Source organism: Anopheles stephensi, chromosome 3 (genome assembly GCF_013141755.1).
Source record: "Anopheles stephensi strain Indian chromosome 3, UCI_ANSTEP_V1.0, whole genome shotgun sequence".
In the NCBI taxonomy this organism is placed as follows: Eukaryota; Metazoa; Arthropoda; class Insecta; order Diptera; family Culicidae; genus Anopheles; species Anopheles stephensi.
Window position 1 is genome coordinate 20,469,464 of NC_050203.1, and position 14,036 is coordinate 20,483,499.

Here is a 14,036-nt window from a genome sequence, read left to right on the forward strand (position 1 = left end):
TCCTTAGAGACGTAACGGACATGTTGCCATGTGTGTGATTGTGGTCTGCTAAATTGTGCTATTAATTTTAGTTCAACATATGCGCCTAAAAGGGTTTAAATCTTATCATGTTACGCACCCCCGTCTGCGCACAATAGATCCGAAGATCGTCACGTCTGTGTGTTGTTCTGAAGATAGAACAATTTAAAATTCGCTTCATCGTAGTAGCACACTTTGACACACCTCGCCATACCCACACACACACATAAGGATAGTAAATCTATCAGCGCTTGCTTTGATCCTGGCGACCAACACTGTCTTTACACAGACTTGCTCACTTTTGTGTTCGTCATTGTTCAAATTGTGTGTGTGTGTGTGTGATTTTGTTTCTTCTTTACTTTTACAGTTAATTATTACCTCAAACTGGCTTTTGTATTTGTTTTGCCTTTGCCGTTTTCATCATGTCCATATTATATTGGAGTTGTTGTAATTTTCGGTTGCTTCTTATGCTTCTCGTAGTGCACCGGTTTTTGTTTTGCTTTTTGAAAACATTTAATTAAACAAGCACAGGACGAATTTACTAACACATAGAGGAATTGAAAAGTAAGAGCTGCTGCTGTGGGATTGTGAATACGGAAAACTGAGGCAGACGGTACAGACGGCAGATTCTTGTTTGCTTTCCTTTCCCTTTCAAGTGATGGTAAAAATATATTTTACTGAAAATTTGTCTAATATGGAAGGGTTTATTTTAATTTAAATTTCATTTTAGTACATGAGTGCGTTGTAGGTTTTTTTTAAATAAAACTAGAAACAGAAAGATCGTGGCCGTCCTCTAACGGAGTGAAACACAGTAGGAAAATACATTAATTTTTGATATCAGGAAATCCAGAAAGTATGCTCGAATTGTTAGAATAGCTTTAGAATAGTTAGAAGTAGCTTTATGAGCTACTAATTCATTAACGACCTGGCATTAGTGAGATTTATGAAAAAAATCGTGATTCTGTTTGATTATCGTACAGTAAAAAAAAAGAAAAAAGTAATGCAAAATTCGCAGAGGATGCTTTAAGTACTCAAAAGAAAAAAAAGTCTAGCTTTCTTACTTCCCTTACGTTCTTCAAAAATGAACTTAACCGTTATCTCAAGCTTAGGATACGGATTGCTCCCGGTCTTGCACAAAGTTCACTCACGACAATTTTAGAAAACCTGGCATAACTATCACCCTTGAGGTTTCGATAACCCAAGAATTGATAGCCTAATTTAAATCAAGTGGAACTACGTAAAATTCACATTAACTGTCAACAAAGTTATGGTGAGTGTTCGATGGGACATGAAAATCAGCGTAAAGTATTAGCTACAGAAAATCCATCTAATTTTCCATACAGACAATTGCCTGGAAACAATAAACGGACAAAGTTGATTGTGTTGCTTATAACACGAAACAGACTGGTTAGTCTAGGTAGTGAGCCGATAACGCCGCTCTCAACAAAAAATGAAATTTTCAACTCCTTTAAAAAAAACACTTAAAAGCACGTTGACACTTCCTGGATGACCAAATAATTTGGTGCTACGTTTAAGCTTGAAAATGAGAAAGCACACACTGGTTGTAGTAAAAAGCGTCACTAACGTCACTCAGTCGATAGTGCACAAAATGCTACCGTCTGTACAGTGCCTGCTTTGATTGGTGCGTGTACCCACTAGCGCCACTTATTCGCCTACTTCTCGTCAGCCAATTAATCGTTTCTCTCCATTTGCAATCTTGCAACCAATAGATTTATGCGCTTTTTGAGCTTAATTTTCTTTTCTTTTCTTTTTGTTTCATTGTATTTGCTGTTAACCACCATGTTTTCATTAGTACGACCGCATATCTCTCTTTTGTTTTCGTTTCTTTTTTCTTTTAATTTGAGCAAGCTACAGTTTGGTTTTAAGTTGTACCGTGCGCGCTGCTCATTTAATCAATTATGTTGATCGATGTTACTCGTGTTACGTTTGCTTTTGCTTTTGCTTTCGTAGCATTATCGCTTCGTCTTTCCTCTCTCTCTCTCTCCCTCTTTCTCTTTTGTAATTCTTATATCACAGATGATGTTGATTTCAAGCTTGCGGTCTTGAATGTTTTGTTCTCTCTAGCTTGTTGCTTGTTGTTCTACTTTTACATTGTTCGTTTTAAAAGTGTATGTGCTTCTGTCTGCTTGCTTCTTATGAGAACGCGTCCTTTTGCACAGTTTTTCCTTCGTTTTCTACACATTTATCCGATTTTTCGTATTTTTCTTTATCACTTGTGTTCACTGTTGCTTTTTGTTTGAGCTTTCCACCTAGTAGGAGTTGGTTCGTTTTTATTAATCAAGCAAAGGGCTCGAAGGGGACTCTCGTGTGCGGGTTTAATACTTTGGCTGTTGTTTTATCGCAGTACGCGTTATACATATATTTCTCTCTCTTTCTCTCTCTCTCTGGCTCATTTCGCCCCATCAACACTATCAAAATATAGAATTCATTTTGCTTTTCCTTTTCCGTTTAAGTGCTAACATCCTTCGTTTGTCCTTTGTTGTAGTGGTTTTGCGATAAAATACTTTGCACTGTTTCTTTCTCCTTTCTTAAACAAGCTCACCCCGCTCTCGTCTCGTAGTTTGCTGCTCTGCTTTTGCTTCCTGCTCTTGTGGAATGTATGTGTTCTCTGGCACAGCTTTTCTTTCCTTGTGGTTTGCTTAAATTGAACGTTATATTGCTTCCCTGATTTCATTATCGCTTCGCCAGCAAAGTTGTTATTGTGTCTCAAGAGCTTATTCGTTTTGTCCAGCCCATTTGCATGCCTTGCAACTTTATTGGAAGCAGCAGCAGTGTTTTGTAGATTTTTTTCTTTGGCAGCAATTCTTGGTGAACTTGATTCACATTCTCACCTTTGTACCACACACCAAATAGATCTCATTTTAGCTGTTGCTTCTTGCTCCTGTATTTTGCTGGCTTCTTTTTTGTCTGGGATACGCCACCGGATTCAGTCAAGATTCGATCCCGGCATCAGCTTGTTGTTAAATTATTCTTCTCTCTCGCTCTCTCTCTCTCTTACTTCAATTTTCTACTTTTGTTCTCAGCTTCTACTTTTACAGATGGAATTTAAAAAAAATCGAACCTTACTTATCTGTTTTACCATCCGTATGGTTCATGTATGTTCTGCGTAACGCTTCTTTGTTTGATATTTGTTTGCCCTGTTTGCAAGATGTAATGCTACTATACACACACACACACACATACACGGAACTATATAGCTCACGTGTGTTCTGTTCTGATTCTGTATCTCCTCGTATTTTCTTAAATTGTTCGTTTGCTCATTTGTGTAGTCTCACTAGTTTGTTCTGTTTTCTGCTAAGGCGCACATTTCACACTGCTGCTTGTCTCTGATGCGTTTCGCTTTAGTTGTTTTGTTTTGTGTTTTGTTTTACTATTTGGTGTTTTTTTTTGTTGTTGTTTTTACATTACTATTATTTCATTGTTTTTCTTTCTTGTTTGGGGGAAGAATTTATAACTTTTGTTTTTCCTGTTTTGTAGCTTTGTTTTGTTATCCGTTCTTCGAGTAAACAAAACAAAAAAAAGTTTACCACAAACACACATTATGCTCACTTGTTTGTGTAAGATAATGTGTTTTTTTGTCACCGTAATTGCTTTTGCCTTTTTTGCACAAGAATCACACACAATAAATCAAATATTTTCTAACACTGTGTGCTTTGATATTTGTATCAAAAACAAAAAGGACAAACAAAAACATTTTCTCCCTTGTTTTTGTGATAAATAAAATTACACAACTCTGGATGCTTCTTGCCTCCATCCTCAAATTGAGCTATTGCTGGATTTGCTGGTTTTGTCTATTTGGAGCCTTATCCGTAGCCTTATGCGACCAGCTCTCTCTCTCTCTCTCTCTCCAGTCGCGAGCGTGATGTTGTGAGGTTGTCAACTGGTTCTTTGCCCATTTAAACCTTGTTGTACAAGCCAGTTTTCCTTCTTTTAAATGGCCGCTAGCTGGCGTTTCGGTCGGTTGGAAAATCCTTTCGCGTGTTCTATATTTTCCGTCCAGTTAAATGATATTCCCTCTCTTCTGGCACTTACTTTATGATTGAGTGTTGTTTTGTTTTTTTCCTTAATTTTTGATTGCACTATGTTTGTAGTCGTTCTCTTTTGTCCTTCCTTCATGTTGTTTGTCTTCTATAAATTGATTTACGTTTTTCACATCTTTTCTCTCTCTTTCTCTCTCTATTTCGTTATCGTTCTTTTGTTTTCGATAGTATCACAGATGTAGGTTTCTTTGTTTCTTTGTTTTTTTGTTGTTGTTAATATAAAGGAATTGTATGTTGCTCGGTTTGTATCTGCTGTTTGTAGGGCTGTTGGGTTTCGTTTCCTCCCCCCCCCCCCCCCGCCCTATTTTTACCCAACGAAAAACAAAAAACCAAACCTGTAAAGTAGAAAGGTAGTAAATTCACTGTTGCGTTTTGTAGAACCTATTCGGTGGCTACCCATTTTGCTTGGAGGTCTACCCCGTCCCAGGATTTGTATCTGCCAACAACCATCACTCGCTCTCTCTCTGGATTGTTTGATGTTTGTTACGTTGTTTGCTTCTCTACTTTTGCTATGCCCCCTTTTCGATGCTTGTGGCACATCCGCTGTGCTCCACTGTTATTACATTGTTATTATTGCACTATGCTTTGTTCGTTTGTTTGTTTTACTTTGAGGCACAGATTTGTTTGTAACAGACAGTGTTGTTTTGGTTCCCTTCTTCCGTTTGCACTTCTTTGCTGCTTGCTCTCGTCAGTAAAATGTTCATTTGTGTTTTGTAGTGCTATTCGCTTCCATTCTTCTAAATAAAATCTCCAGCTCTATATTCCCCTTTTTTGTAGATACTTTCTTTCTTTTTCAATTCTTGAGTTTTATGTGTCTAGTATTAGCTTGCTTCGTTATCAACATGCTTTTCTTCCTTTTTTTTCCTTACTTCCTTACTTTCTTTTCTTAGGACGGTTTATGGTGTTTTCTTATGCTTTTTTTTTGTTGTTGCTAAATATTCACTTCATTTTCTTCCTATTTGTTCTACAATCCATCTTTTGTTGTTGCATTATGCCAGCCAGCTAGCTTCATTTCTAATTTTTGTTTTGTTTCTGCCATTAGCGCTCGTTTTCTGTCTTTACGATCTTGAGGTGTTTGCGGTTCCGCTGTGGGTGTGTTTGTTATGTTTTAAGGTTTCCTTCATTCGCTGTGAGTTTGGTGATGTGTTTTATTCGTTTCGGTACTTTGATTGATTCGAGTTGCCCTTTTGTGTATTGGGGGTTAGGTTACTTTACGGGATGTTTAAGTATTTTTTTCAGTTTTTCCTCCTTTTCTGAAGCCCTTTTTTTGTTGGTCACTGTTGATACTGTTGGACTAGCTAAATTGTTAGCGTTTGAATAATTTTAGCGCAATAAGACCAAACCTTCACCAAGAACTCGTTTGACGTCCGTGGAACTGATTGGGGTTCAAATTTCAAATAAATAGTTAACTTAATCATGAAGAATTAAGCAAGCAAGAATGTTTGAAAGATCCCGCAGTCTGATCGGTTACTAGATCATTTCCATCACGAATCTTCCCGCAAGTAGAGCGTTGCTACGTTGCTAGGGGAATTGCAGGGCATTTCCGCAATCTTGGCGGCTCGTAAAGCCGTTGTAAATCGAGATTCTCAACCGCTTACTAGATATTTCCCGTAACCTTTCGTTTTACTTGATATGCCAACGTGCGGATGGTCCGTTTTGGATGGTTTAAGCGCATTCTCCTCGTTCGTGTTCGCCTGACTCTCGCCTACTGTTGTCACAAATAGCAAATAATACGTGCTATAATAAATTAGGTACTCGTTTTGTTTTGTTGCCCAACATAAATCCACTGCACCAAAAAAAAAAAGAACTGTTTTAAACACATGAAAAGTGTTTTTTTGGTGTTGCAATACGGAGGTTCTTCTCTGTTCGTTTCATATGCCCTTTTCGAAAAACCCGACTATGCGGTTCGACCGTTTACGACATTTTTCCTTCCTCTAAGTAACACAAAAAGTGGTAATTATCATCACAGATTGGTTGCGGTTTTGTGTGTCTAGTTCGTTTCCTGTTATGCGTTGTTGCTGGTTGTGATTGTTGGCGCTCCCGCCCTTCGCTTGACCGCAGATTGGCAAGATTGCGCTTCGTCTTTCTCACCGTCATGTACCGAGAGGATAGAGAGATCTTGGTTATCAAAAGAAAGTCCATCGCAATATCGGGGACACGCCGGGTGGTCGTGGAACCGTTCTAACAGATCGTACTGGGCTTGCCCCTCTATTAGATTCCGCTTAGCTTCGCTAGTTGATTTGCTAAAATATATATATATATATGTATAGAGTCCTGTGTATAAATAAATCCTCGCCTATTTTCTATGTGTGATTTCATCGCCCCGCGCCCATTCTGCTGGACCTCTTCCTGGGTGGTGTGTGGGGTAAAAACAAATTTACGCTATACGATAAACGAAGCCGAAGTAAAAGAGCTATCCGTTTGAGGGAAAAGCAGTGTAAAACAAACCAATGATTCTGATCCCCCTAAAGCCGAGATATGCACACACTCGCTTCCCCCTTTTGGGCAATTTGGCCAGCATTTGGTCTCGATGGATGATGGTGTTGCGGCTGTTGATTAAATTTGCTAATTGCTTCCTTTTTCTTCCTTCTTGCAGGACACCGAAGCGCTTTGCGCACACTGGTCGAATGTATCGTCGCCTACTGTGTGCACTCGAATCGTACAACTTCTCTAGGTGGTTGATTTTTAAAGCTCTCAGTCTTCCAGCTGCTTTGGAGCTGTTGGTTCGCTCGGTTCTTCGCTTGCAACTTGTAATGGTGGTATAGGTGTATACGTCTTCCTTCTCCAGACTTACGTTAGTTAGCATTATTGCAATAGCAGTTCGATCTTCTAACACACACTAGCACTTGTTGGCTTCTTGTCTTCCTGGCCGCAAACAAACGAACGTAATTGACTGTTGGAACGTTGAGTCCCTTACGCGGTGTGTGTGGTGGCACATTATTGTTTTTTGGGTGCTGCTGCACTGATCTGTTCATGTCTTTCTCGACCTAACGTTAAGCTTAACTGTTGTAACGCTTTGTTGCGCCGGTGTGTATGGGTACATTTAAATTTAAACCATCCCGTGGCCATGAACAGAAACCGTTTACAGAGATGTCAACAGACCTGGGTGAATGGTGGTGCACTTACTCCATTATATCCTTGCGAATGTACTTCAGGATGTACTGATCGCGGACCTCGTCCGACACGGGATAGAACCGCAATGCCGGTGGAAGCGTTTTCGCGTCCAGCGGGCACCACTTTTTGCCCAACTGTGCACTTATTTCCTGTGCAAAAGAGAAGCGATCGTTAGCGCAAATTGAGCAGGCCGGATCACAAAACCTTCCGACATACCTCCACAAATGGTGTCACCATGACGGATGGGATGGAAAGATGGATACCGGACACTTCCAGCACTTGGAGCTCGCGGCCACGCAAACGCGCTACACCGACCAGATTGTGCGGATCGAGCACGTAACCGTGGACGATGAGTTCCTGCAGCTTTTTGCAGCGCCACGCCATCATTACCAGCGGGTCCTGCTCCGTGCGCATCACCAGCTCCATAATGTTGCGATATTCTTCGATGCGCTGCAAGAATTCGGATAGGATGGACATTTAGTCAGTTGTAGTGGAAAGGTAATCGTTACGCTTACCATTGAATCGACCCAGATCAAGCTGCGAAGAGTGTCCTTGTAGTGTCGCGACAGATATTCCAAAGCTTCACAATTAATCTGTAATAGTGTGAGAGTACGGAAGTGTTGCAGACACATATATAATGCATGCTCGACCTCAAGACTTAGTTTAAACGATCCAATCCTCTGAATTTGATTGAAGCTTTAAATTCTTCAAGTAATCTACATTAATATTGTCCATCCCTGGATTTAAACTCTTTTTGGCCTAACCAAAAACAATTCTGATCCTAGTTGTCTTCGACTTTCTTCAGAAGCAAAGCTTGATCAGGTGCTGCTCAAGAAATGCGTTGATAGATGATGACGGATCCACGGATAGTTGCATCTCTAGGACACAGGGCTATCGCATGAAAAATCGTTAAGGTTCATATACAATTTAATCCCTGATACGACCAGGGTCTAGCCTTCAGAGATGAAATCGAAATTGACCAATCAAGTAAGCATAGGAAAAATAAACCCCCCAAACAAACAAACCTTCTCACAGAACAACACCTTCAGATGCGTCAACGGCATCGATGGCCGCAGGATGTGGGTGTGCAGTGTTTCCACCGCTTCGTACGCACACACCAACGTTAGATGCAGCTCGACGTCCGGGTTCTTGCTGCGAAAGTTTGCCCACGCATCCTCCGACAGCCCGAAATGCTCCTCATCGATACCGTGCACGTGCACGATAAGCTGTCGCAGCACCGGCAATGACTGGAGCGTTTGCAGCAACTCATCGCACAAGCTATCGTAATCGATCGTGAGCACACGCAGCGAGGTACACTTCTCCAGCAGCGGTGGTTCAATCAAACCAAGCGGATAGTGTCCCGGATCTTGCTTGACGGTGGCGAACGCAAGCTTTTCCAGATACTGCGGTTTAGCGGTGCACTGTGCAGGAAGGCAGGTGAAATGAAATAATATTAGTTTTAGCGCTACATTCGGCGCACAACAGAACAACTCACAGTCAGAAAGTCGGAAGCGTGGAGCGCAAGTATTTCGGAACAACCCAAATCCAGCGCCCGAAGGGGTGGATTTTTACGGCTCAGCAGTGCGATCAGTGGTTGCACAAACAGTCTGCGGGATGAAGGGAAGCAGAAAGAAACGATTAAAGGTAATCTGGTGAAAATCGTGTTTCGAGGGACCAACTCACTTGAGAATGTAGTTCCATTCTTCCTCGGAATAGAAACGGCCGGGTGTGGCCAGGGTTGCGTATTTCGGCAAGATGGAAAGATCGAGCAAACGAGCACTTTTGCTTAGCCTGGAACGAAACAGAAGAAAAATAATTGTCGCTGTCAATCTAGTAGGCCGCATACGATGGTAACACAGCAATGCCTACTTGTAGAGAATTTCCGTCGTCAGCTCCACATCGTACAGATTGCAGGAATCGAACGTAATCTTCACCTCGCTTACGATATGAGCCAGCTTTTGCAAAAAGAAGCCATTCTTTTTGTTCTGCTCACGGGCAACATCGAACTGGATGCGCTTAAAGAATCTAAAAACGAATAAACAGCTAGTTAGTATGGGTTTTTTCTGGGTTCAATTTGTTTTCAGACAAAATAATGTTGTTTTTTTAGCGAGCGAAAGTCGAACAAAAAAAAAAAAGGAGAAAGTTGATTGCGACATGCAAGTGCCAGCAGAGTACCTGGGTTGAAAAATCACCGACCGCCAGTGCCAGCATACCGTCGACGCGTTCAACCGATCCAGATGGTTCAGGTGCTGGAAAACGTTCGTTATCGCAACGGCTGGCAGCTGGCCCCAGTTTGGGCTCATCACGCTGGTACCGCACGCAGAAGCAGCACGTCGCGAATGCCCTTGATCGGGGCGCGATTCGGTCACCACTTTCACTTCACGGCTGCACGGTTCCGACACTGCGACGATGTCCTCGGACCGATTATGATGCTGATGGCGATGACGTTCGCCCTTTGTTGTCGCTTCCGGTGATGGGGTAGTAGTGGTTGGTCGCTCCCTTCGACGCCCCAAGCCCATCAAACGCTTCCACCAGCAGTGCAGCACGTAGTAGTACGACGCAATTTTCCCGATGCACCACCACTACCACAACCAGCAGCAGTGCAACAGTGCAGTATGTTAGCTCAAACGGGCCGTCGATCGGCAGAACTTGGCTTGGGGGGCACTGTATTGATGATAGCACTTTCTACAACAATTTCATCACAGCAACCGAGCAACGTTTGCAGCATTTGAAGCAGCAGTAAACATCAGCAGCAGCAGCAGCGACGACCAAATTGTCGACTTCTTTCGATGGCAAACTGTTTGAGGATTTCTTTTTTTTTTTTTGCTCGGTTTCGTTAACCTTTTCTCCCTCTCGTTTTCTTTAAAGTGCGTCGATAAACTGCTGATGCTGCCACCCTGTGAACACCCCCCCGTTTGGCTTTCTTCGCTGTTTTCACCCACCGTGTCGCGTCGTCTCGACCGTCGGTTTGCGGTTGCTCGCTTCCGTATTAATGCAAAGGGAAGCGAATTCAACGCGCAGCACTGTATTACGATTCCATTTGGTGGGTGGGTACACTGTTGTGTGTGTGGTTTTTTCTTTCTTTTTTGGGTGGTACAATCAATTCCACCCCCACCCACCAATAAAAGCAATCTGCAATGGTTGTTGTTGGTTTTTTGCTGTGTTTTCTCGTTTTCCGCAGCACACGAGAGAGGATATGCAATAAATAGAGGAGCTGATGATCGAATTTTCTTTTCTTTTGAATATGTTTTCACTTCTTTTGCCGAGATGTTGTAATTTGCAGCGCGTTCTAATCACAGTGGCGAGAGATTGTTGGATCGAAACAAAAGAGCGATGTTGTTATTTATGTTTTGGCAAAATACTCGATTCATCCCAACGACGTTTTAACGAAAACGTCAAACACTCCGATCGAGATATTTAACGAAACTCTTCACCAAACAAAACAAAACTCGTGGAAAATATCGATTTACGCTCCTGATTCTTTAACGCAATCATAAGAAAAAACCTCAAAACTTTACCAGCAATCGGTCCCAAAATCAACCTTTTATCCATCCAAAAAATCGATTTGTTGTGAGAAACTTCGAACAATTTAACGAAAAGAATTCACTGCAATCCACAGCACACGTGTAATCGCTGCTTCAGTGTTGACAGCTGTTCCTGTCACAAAACTGACATTTCTGTTGTGTGTGGAAAAAGAAAATATTATTTTGCGAGCATCTCGGTACAGTTTTGTGTGGATTTTTGGATACTAAAACTAAACTCGTCACACTAAATAATGCCCGATTTTCTCTCTTTTAGCCGTTATCCGTTTTCTGCAATGGCCGGCGTTATCAAGAAGGTTAGTAGATGGGGCTTTGAACGGCGCGAATGTACGCGAACTGGTGGCTCCTCGGAAAGGCGACTCGATGATGATTATGTCACAAACAGCCGGCAGTAGAGCAGTAAGGGATCCTGGCGGCGAATTTAACCAACTTCCGCTTTCCGTTTTAGGCTACCGGTTTGACTGGTCTGAATGTGGCCAAGAATCCGCACCACACGCTGACGGCTTTGTACAACAAGATTCTGCGTGCCGTCTCCAAGATGCCCCAGGATGCTGCCTATCGACGATACACCGAGCAAATTGTGTCGGAGCGTGCCAAAATTGTAGCTACGGTATGCTGGGTTTTTTTTATGGAGGTTTTCAGATTGTATTATGGTGCCTTTGCTCATCGCATTCTTCTCTTCCTTCCCAGACTCCGAACGTGCTTGAAATCGAGCAGAAAATCAACTGCGGCCAGGTGGAAGAGCTGATCGTGCAGGCGGAAAACGAACTAACGCTCGCGCGCAAGATGCTCGGCTGGAAGCCGTGGGAACCGCTGGCTAAGCAAGCACCGGCAAGCCAGTGGGCCTGGCCACCTGCCAATCTGCCCGAGTTGAAGTAAAAAGCATCCTGCTTTCTCGTAAACTGTACTTCGTTTTCCCTCCCACAACTACCACCACAGAGTTAAGCTTGTAGGCAATGATGATGAGCATTGTTTTTAGGGTCGCATTTCCGGTGTAAAATAAAACCAAACACGTGCGGCCAATGAAGAGTAGGTAAAACGTGTGGTTTAATTCCTCCGACGATTATATAGCGCCATGATGACTGCTGCTGCTGCTACTACTGTTCCATCGCTTTAAGTTCCATCTACCGAGTGAAAACTACCTTCAGCTTCAACCTATAATCGCGCCCTGTAGCACAGCCACCAAGGAGCGGGCCATGACGAAAGGGACAGGTTCAGTAACCGTGCGTGAAAGTCAACAGTCCACTAATGCGCGCTTTACCATCGCCCGACAGGCCACCGAAATGCTGCGTATAGCTAGCCGATCCATCCAGCTTAGTGTTGCCGCTCTGGCTTTTCCACAGGCTGGCGATCGCTTCCGCATTAACGTCCGTTCCGTATCCGTCCTCGTGGGTGGCACCAAAGTTGAGCGAGAATTGTCGCTTGTATCGTGGCTGTTGCGTGCGGGAAGATGTTTTCATTTAAATTCACACTACAAGGACATGCGCGTGCCACTAGCAAACAAACAGCACCTACCGTCCGTACCAACTCATCCTCCGCCTTTCCTAGCGATTTGGCTTGACAATGGTGAGGCGCCAAAATCGCCAGCAGAGCGTACAGGAGCAGTAAACTTAAATTAAAATTCATCACGGACGGGCTTACTTTTCCACCAAACAAACTTATTACGACAACTGGGGTGCTTCTATTATAAACGATCGATCTTTTACGACTGACGCTTCTGCGTATGGGTATATTTGTTATACATATTCATTTACTGATAACGCTCCGTCGATCACTGCCGTACGAGGTGAACGAGGGAGTTGCCTGTTGATGATGATGAATGGGATTCGCAAAACTTATCAGTTCTTAAGTTTATTAGTGCTCGAACTTAATTCTTGGCATGTTTTAAACGGTTTAATTTTTAGTTTAGTGAAGATATTTCAAACTATCGTAATATTTTGTATAATAGTTCAATCATAAGTCGGCTTAGGTTTTTATCAGTCCGTAATAATTAATAAATAAAATAAGTCGGCTTAGGCTAGAGCAATTCTCTACCTTATAATTTTAAAATTAAATCAGACTATAAGTGTGCGATAAACAACTCGTAGTTCATCACACCGTGCGCTTTCTTTTGAAGCGGGAGACTACGGCATTATGTAGGCATTAGCTTACTCTGTTCCGAGTTGCACATAGCACACCGCAGATCGCGACCACCAGTGAATTATTGGTGGTGATGGGGCGGGTCTTCTCCACTCTAAATACCTGTCGCGACGGACGAAGCTGGTCCCAGTACTCACATACGGCTCCGAGACATGGACTCTGTCCAAAACTGACGAGAGGGCTCTCTTAGCCGCGTTCGAGTGGAAGATGCTCAGAAGGACTTTTCGACACCCCGTGTATGTGTGGAAGGACAATGGAGGAGCCGCTACAATGACGAGCTCTACCGAGCTGTACGATGATCTTACCATCGTGCAGCGAATTAGACTCGCCAGGCTGTGAGCGTGGGCTGTTTACGTCATGAGAATGACACCGGACGACCCAGCCCGTAAAGTCCTTTTAGACCGTCCACACGGACACAGAGGAGGCGTGGCGTGGACAAACTGAGATGGAGTGATGGCGTTGATACGTCCGCCAGAACGGCCGGTATGACGGATTGACAGACGCGGCCGCTAAACCGTGAGCGATATCGAGGATTATTGCAGCAGGCCAAGACCGCAATGCGGTTGTAGCGCCTGATAAGTAAGTAAGTAAGATGGGCGGGTCGACCCGAACCTAACAGGTCGGAGCCATCCGTAAACGACCCGGAATCTTTCGGATCGTATTCCTAGTTCCAACGAATTCGGGTCAACACGTGGGTGTAGAGTGTGCCGGTTGACCCGGGGGTGCAGCGAGTTCGGTCTAACCCATGGGTCGTCCCGGGTAATCGTTACGTTCGACTTGCACCCGTTTCACCCACGTGTCGAACTCGAATCCTTTAGAAACGATCTCAGCTGCAGATCGATCCGTGAAAAGAGTCCTATGACCCACCCACAAACTATTACAGGAAATGACGAGCGTTGCGTGAAAATTTTATAGGTTTTGATTGAATTTCTAGTAGGTCATTAGGTAGATCACTACCAAAGTTGTTCTCCTTAGATGCAAAAGATCGTCTCCTTCCCTTTGGTGCTCCTTTTCGGAGTGAAAACAGAAGAGCTATTGTGATCTGCCATCCGCTTAAGAGACTGGTTGGATTCGGTTGAGTAGCTTCATACTAAACAACTTGCAACAAATAATCCCACCACACCCCGAGCAAAAATCTTCTCTTGCCCATAGAAATCCCCTT

General features: G+C 43.1%; 3 protein-coding genes across 5 annotated transcripts; 1 reads left to right on the top strand and 2 right to left on the bottom strand.

Moving 5' to 3' along the window:
• Positions 1-418: 418 nt before the first annotated feature.
• On the bottom strand, positions 419-10,569 carry LOC118512801 (F-box only protein 33). The gene is made up of 8 exons (XM_036057739.1): positions 9,369-10,569; positions 9,063-9,218; positions 8,877-8,984; positions 8,689-8,800; positions 8,219-8,614; positions 7,709-7,786; positions 7,410-7,643; positions 419-7,342 (listed from the first exon to the last, which is right to left on the bottom strand). Exons 1-8 carry the CDS (start codon positions 9,710-9,712, stop codon positions 7,202-7,204), a joined length of 1,569 nt encoding a protein of 522 aa, XP_035913632.1. The 5' UTR covers positions 9,713-10,569; the 3' UTR covers positions 419-7,201.
• Positions 10,570-10,812: 243 nt separating this feature from the next.
• LOC118512803 (NADH dehydrogenase [ubiquinone] 1 alpha subcomplex subunit 5) lies at positions 10,813-11,767 on the top strand. Its single transcript, XM_036057743.1, has 4 exons — positions 10,813-10,914; positions 10,992-11,031; positions 11,184-11,345; positions 11,426-11,767. Exons 2-4 carry the CDS (start codon positions 11,011-11,013, stop codon positions 11,612-11,614), a joined length of 372 nt encoding a protein of 123 aa, XP_035913636.1. The 5' UTR covers positions 10,813-10,914; positions 10,992-11,010; the 3' UTR covers positions 11,615-11,767.
• On the bottom strand, positions 11,759-12,477 carry LOC118512805. Of its 3 annotated transcripts, XM_036057747.1 has the most exons (3): positions 12,251-12,458; positions 11,997-12,168; positions 11,759-11,903 (listed from the first exon to the last, which is right to left on the bottom strand). In XM_036057747.1, exons 1-3 carry the CDS (start codon positions 12,359-12,361, stop codon positions 11,860-11,862), a joined length of 327 nt encoding a protein of 108 aa, XP_035913640.1. In that variant the 5' UTR covers positions 12,362-12,458; the 3' UTR covers positions 11,759-11,859. The 3 variants fall into 3 exon arrangements, with proteins under 3 accessions (XP_035913640.1, XP_035913641.1, XP_035913639.1); XM_036057748.1 differs by having other exon boundaries at positions 11,759-12,168; positions 12,260-12,477; XM_036057746.1 differs by having other exon boundaries at positions 11,759-12,168; positions 12,251-12,457.
• Between the last annotated feature and the right edge of the window lie 1,559 nt (positions 12,478-14,036).

What these genes read in the sequence shown, in the direction of transcription:
- LOC118512801 (XM_036057739.1), bottom strand. Translation starts at nt 9,712, where the DNA reads ATGGGCTTGGGGCGTCGAAGGGAGCGACCAACCACTACTACCCCATCA. An exon ending in GAATGGAACTACATTCTCAA is followed by an intron (nt 8,801 to 8,876) that starts GTGAGTTGGTCC and finishes TTCATCCCGCAG; the next exon opens with ACTGTTTGTGCAACCACTGA. An exon ending in ACGCTTCCGACTTTCTGACT is followed by an intron (nt 8,615 to 8,688) that starts GTGAGTTGTTCT and finishes CTTCCTGCACAG; the next exon opens with TGCACCGCTAAACCGCAGTA.
- LOC118512805 (XM_036057746.1), bottom strand. Translation starts at nt 12,361, where the DNA reads ATGAATTTTAATTTAAGTTTACTGCTCCTGTACGCTCTGCTGGCGATT. An exon ending in AGGATGAGTTGGTACGGACG is followed by an intron (nt 12,169 to 12,250) that starts GTAGGTGCTGTT and finishes CGCACGCAACAG; the next exon opens with CCACGATACAAGCGACAATT.
- LOC118512803 (XM_036057743.1), top strand. Translation starts at nt 11,011, where the DNA reads ATGGCCGGCGTTATCAAGAAG. An exon ending in TGGCCGGCGTTATCAAGAAG is followed by an intron (nt 11,032 to 11,183) that starts GTTAGTAGATGG and finishes TTTCCGTTTTAG; the next exon opens with GCTACCGGTTTGACTGGTCT. An exon ending in GTGCCAAAATTGTAGCTACG is followed by an intron (nt 11,346 to 11,425) that starts GTATGCTGGGTT and finishes CTTCCTTCCCAG; the next exon opens with ACTCCGAACGTGCTTGAAAT.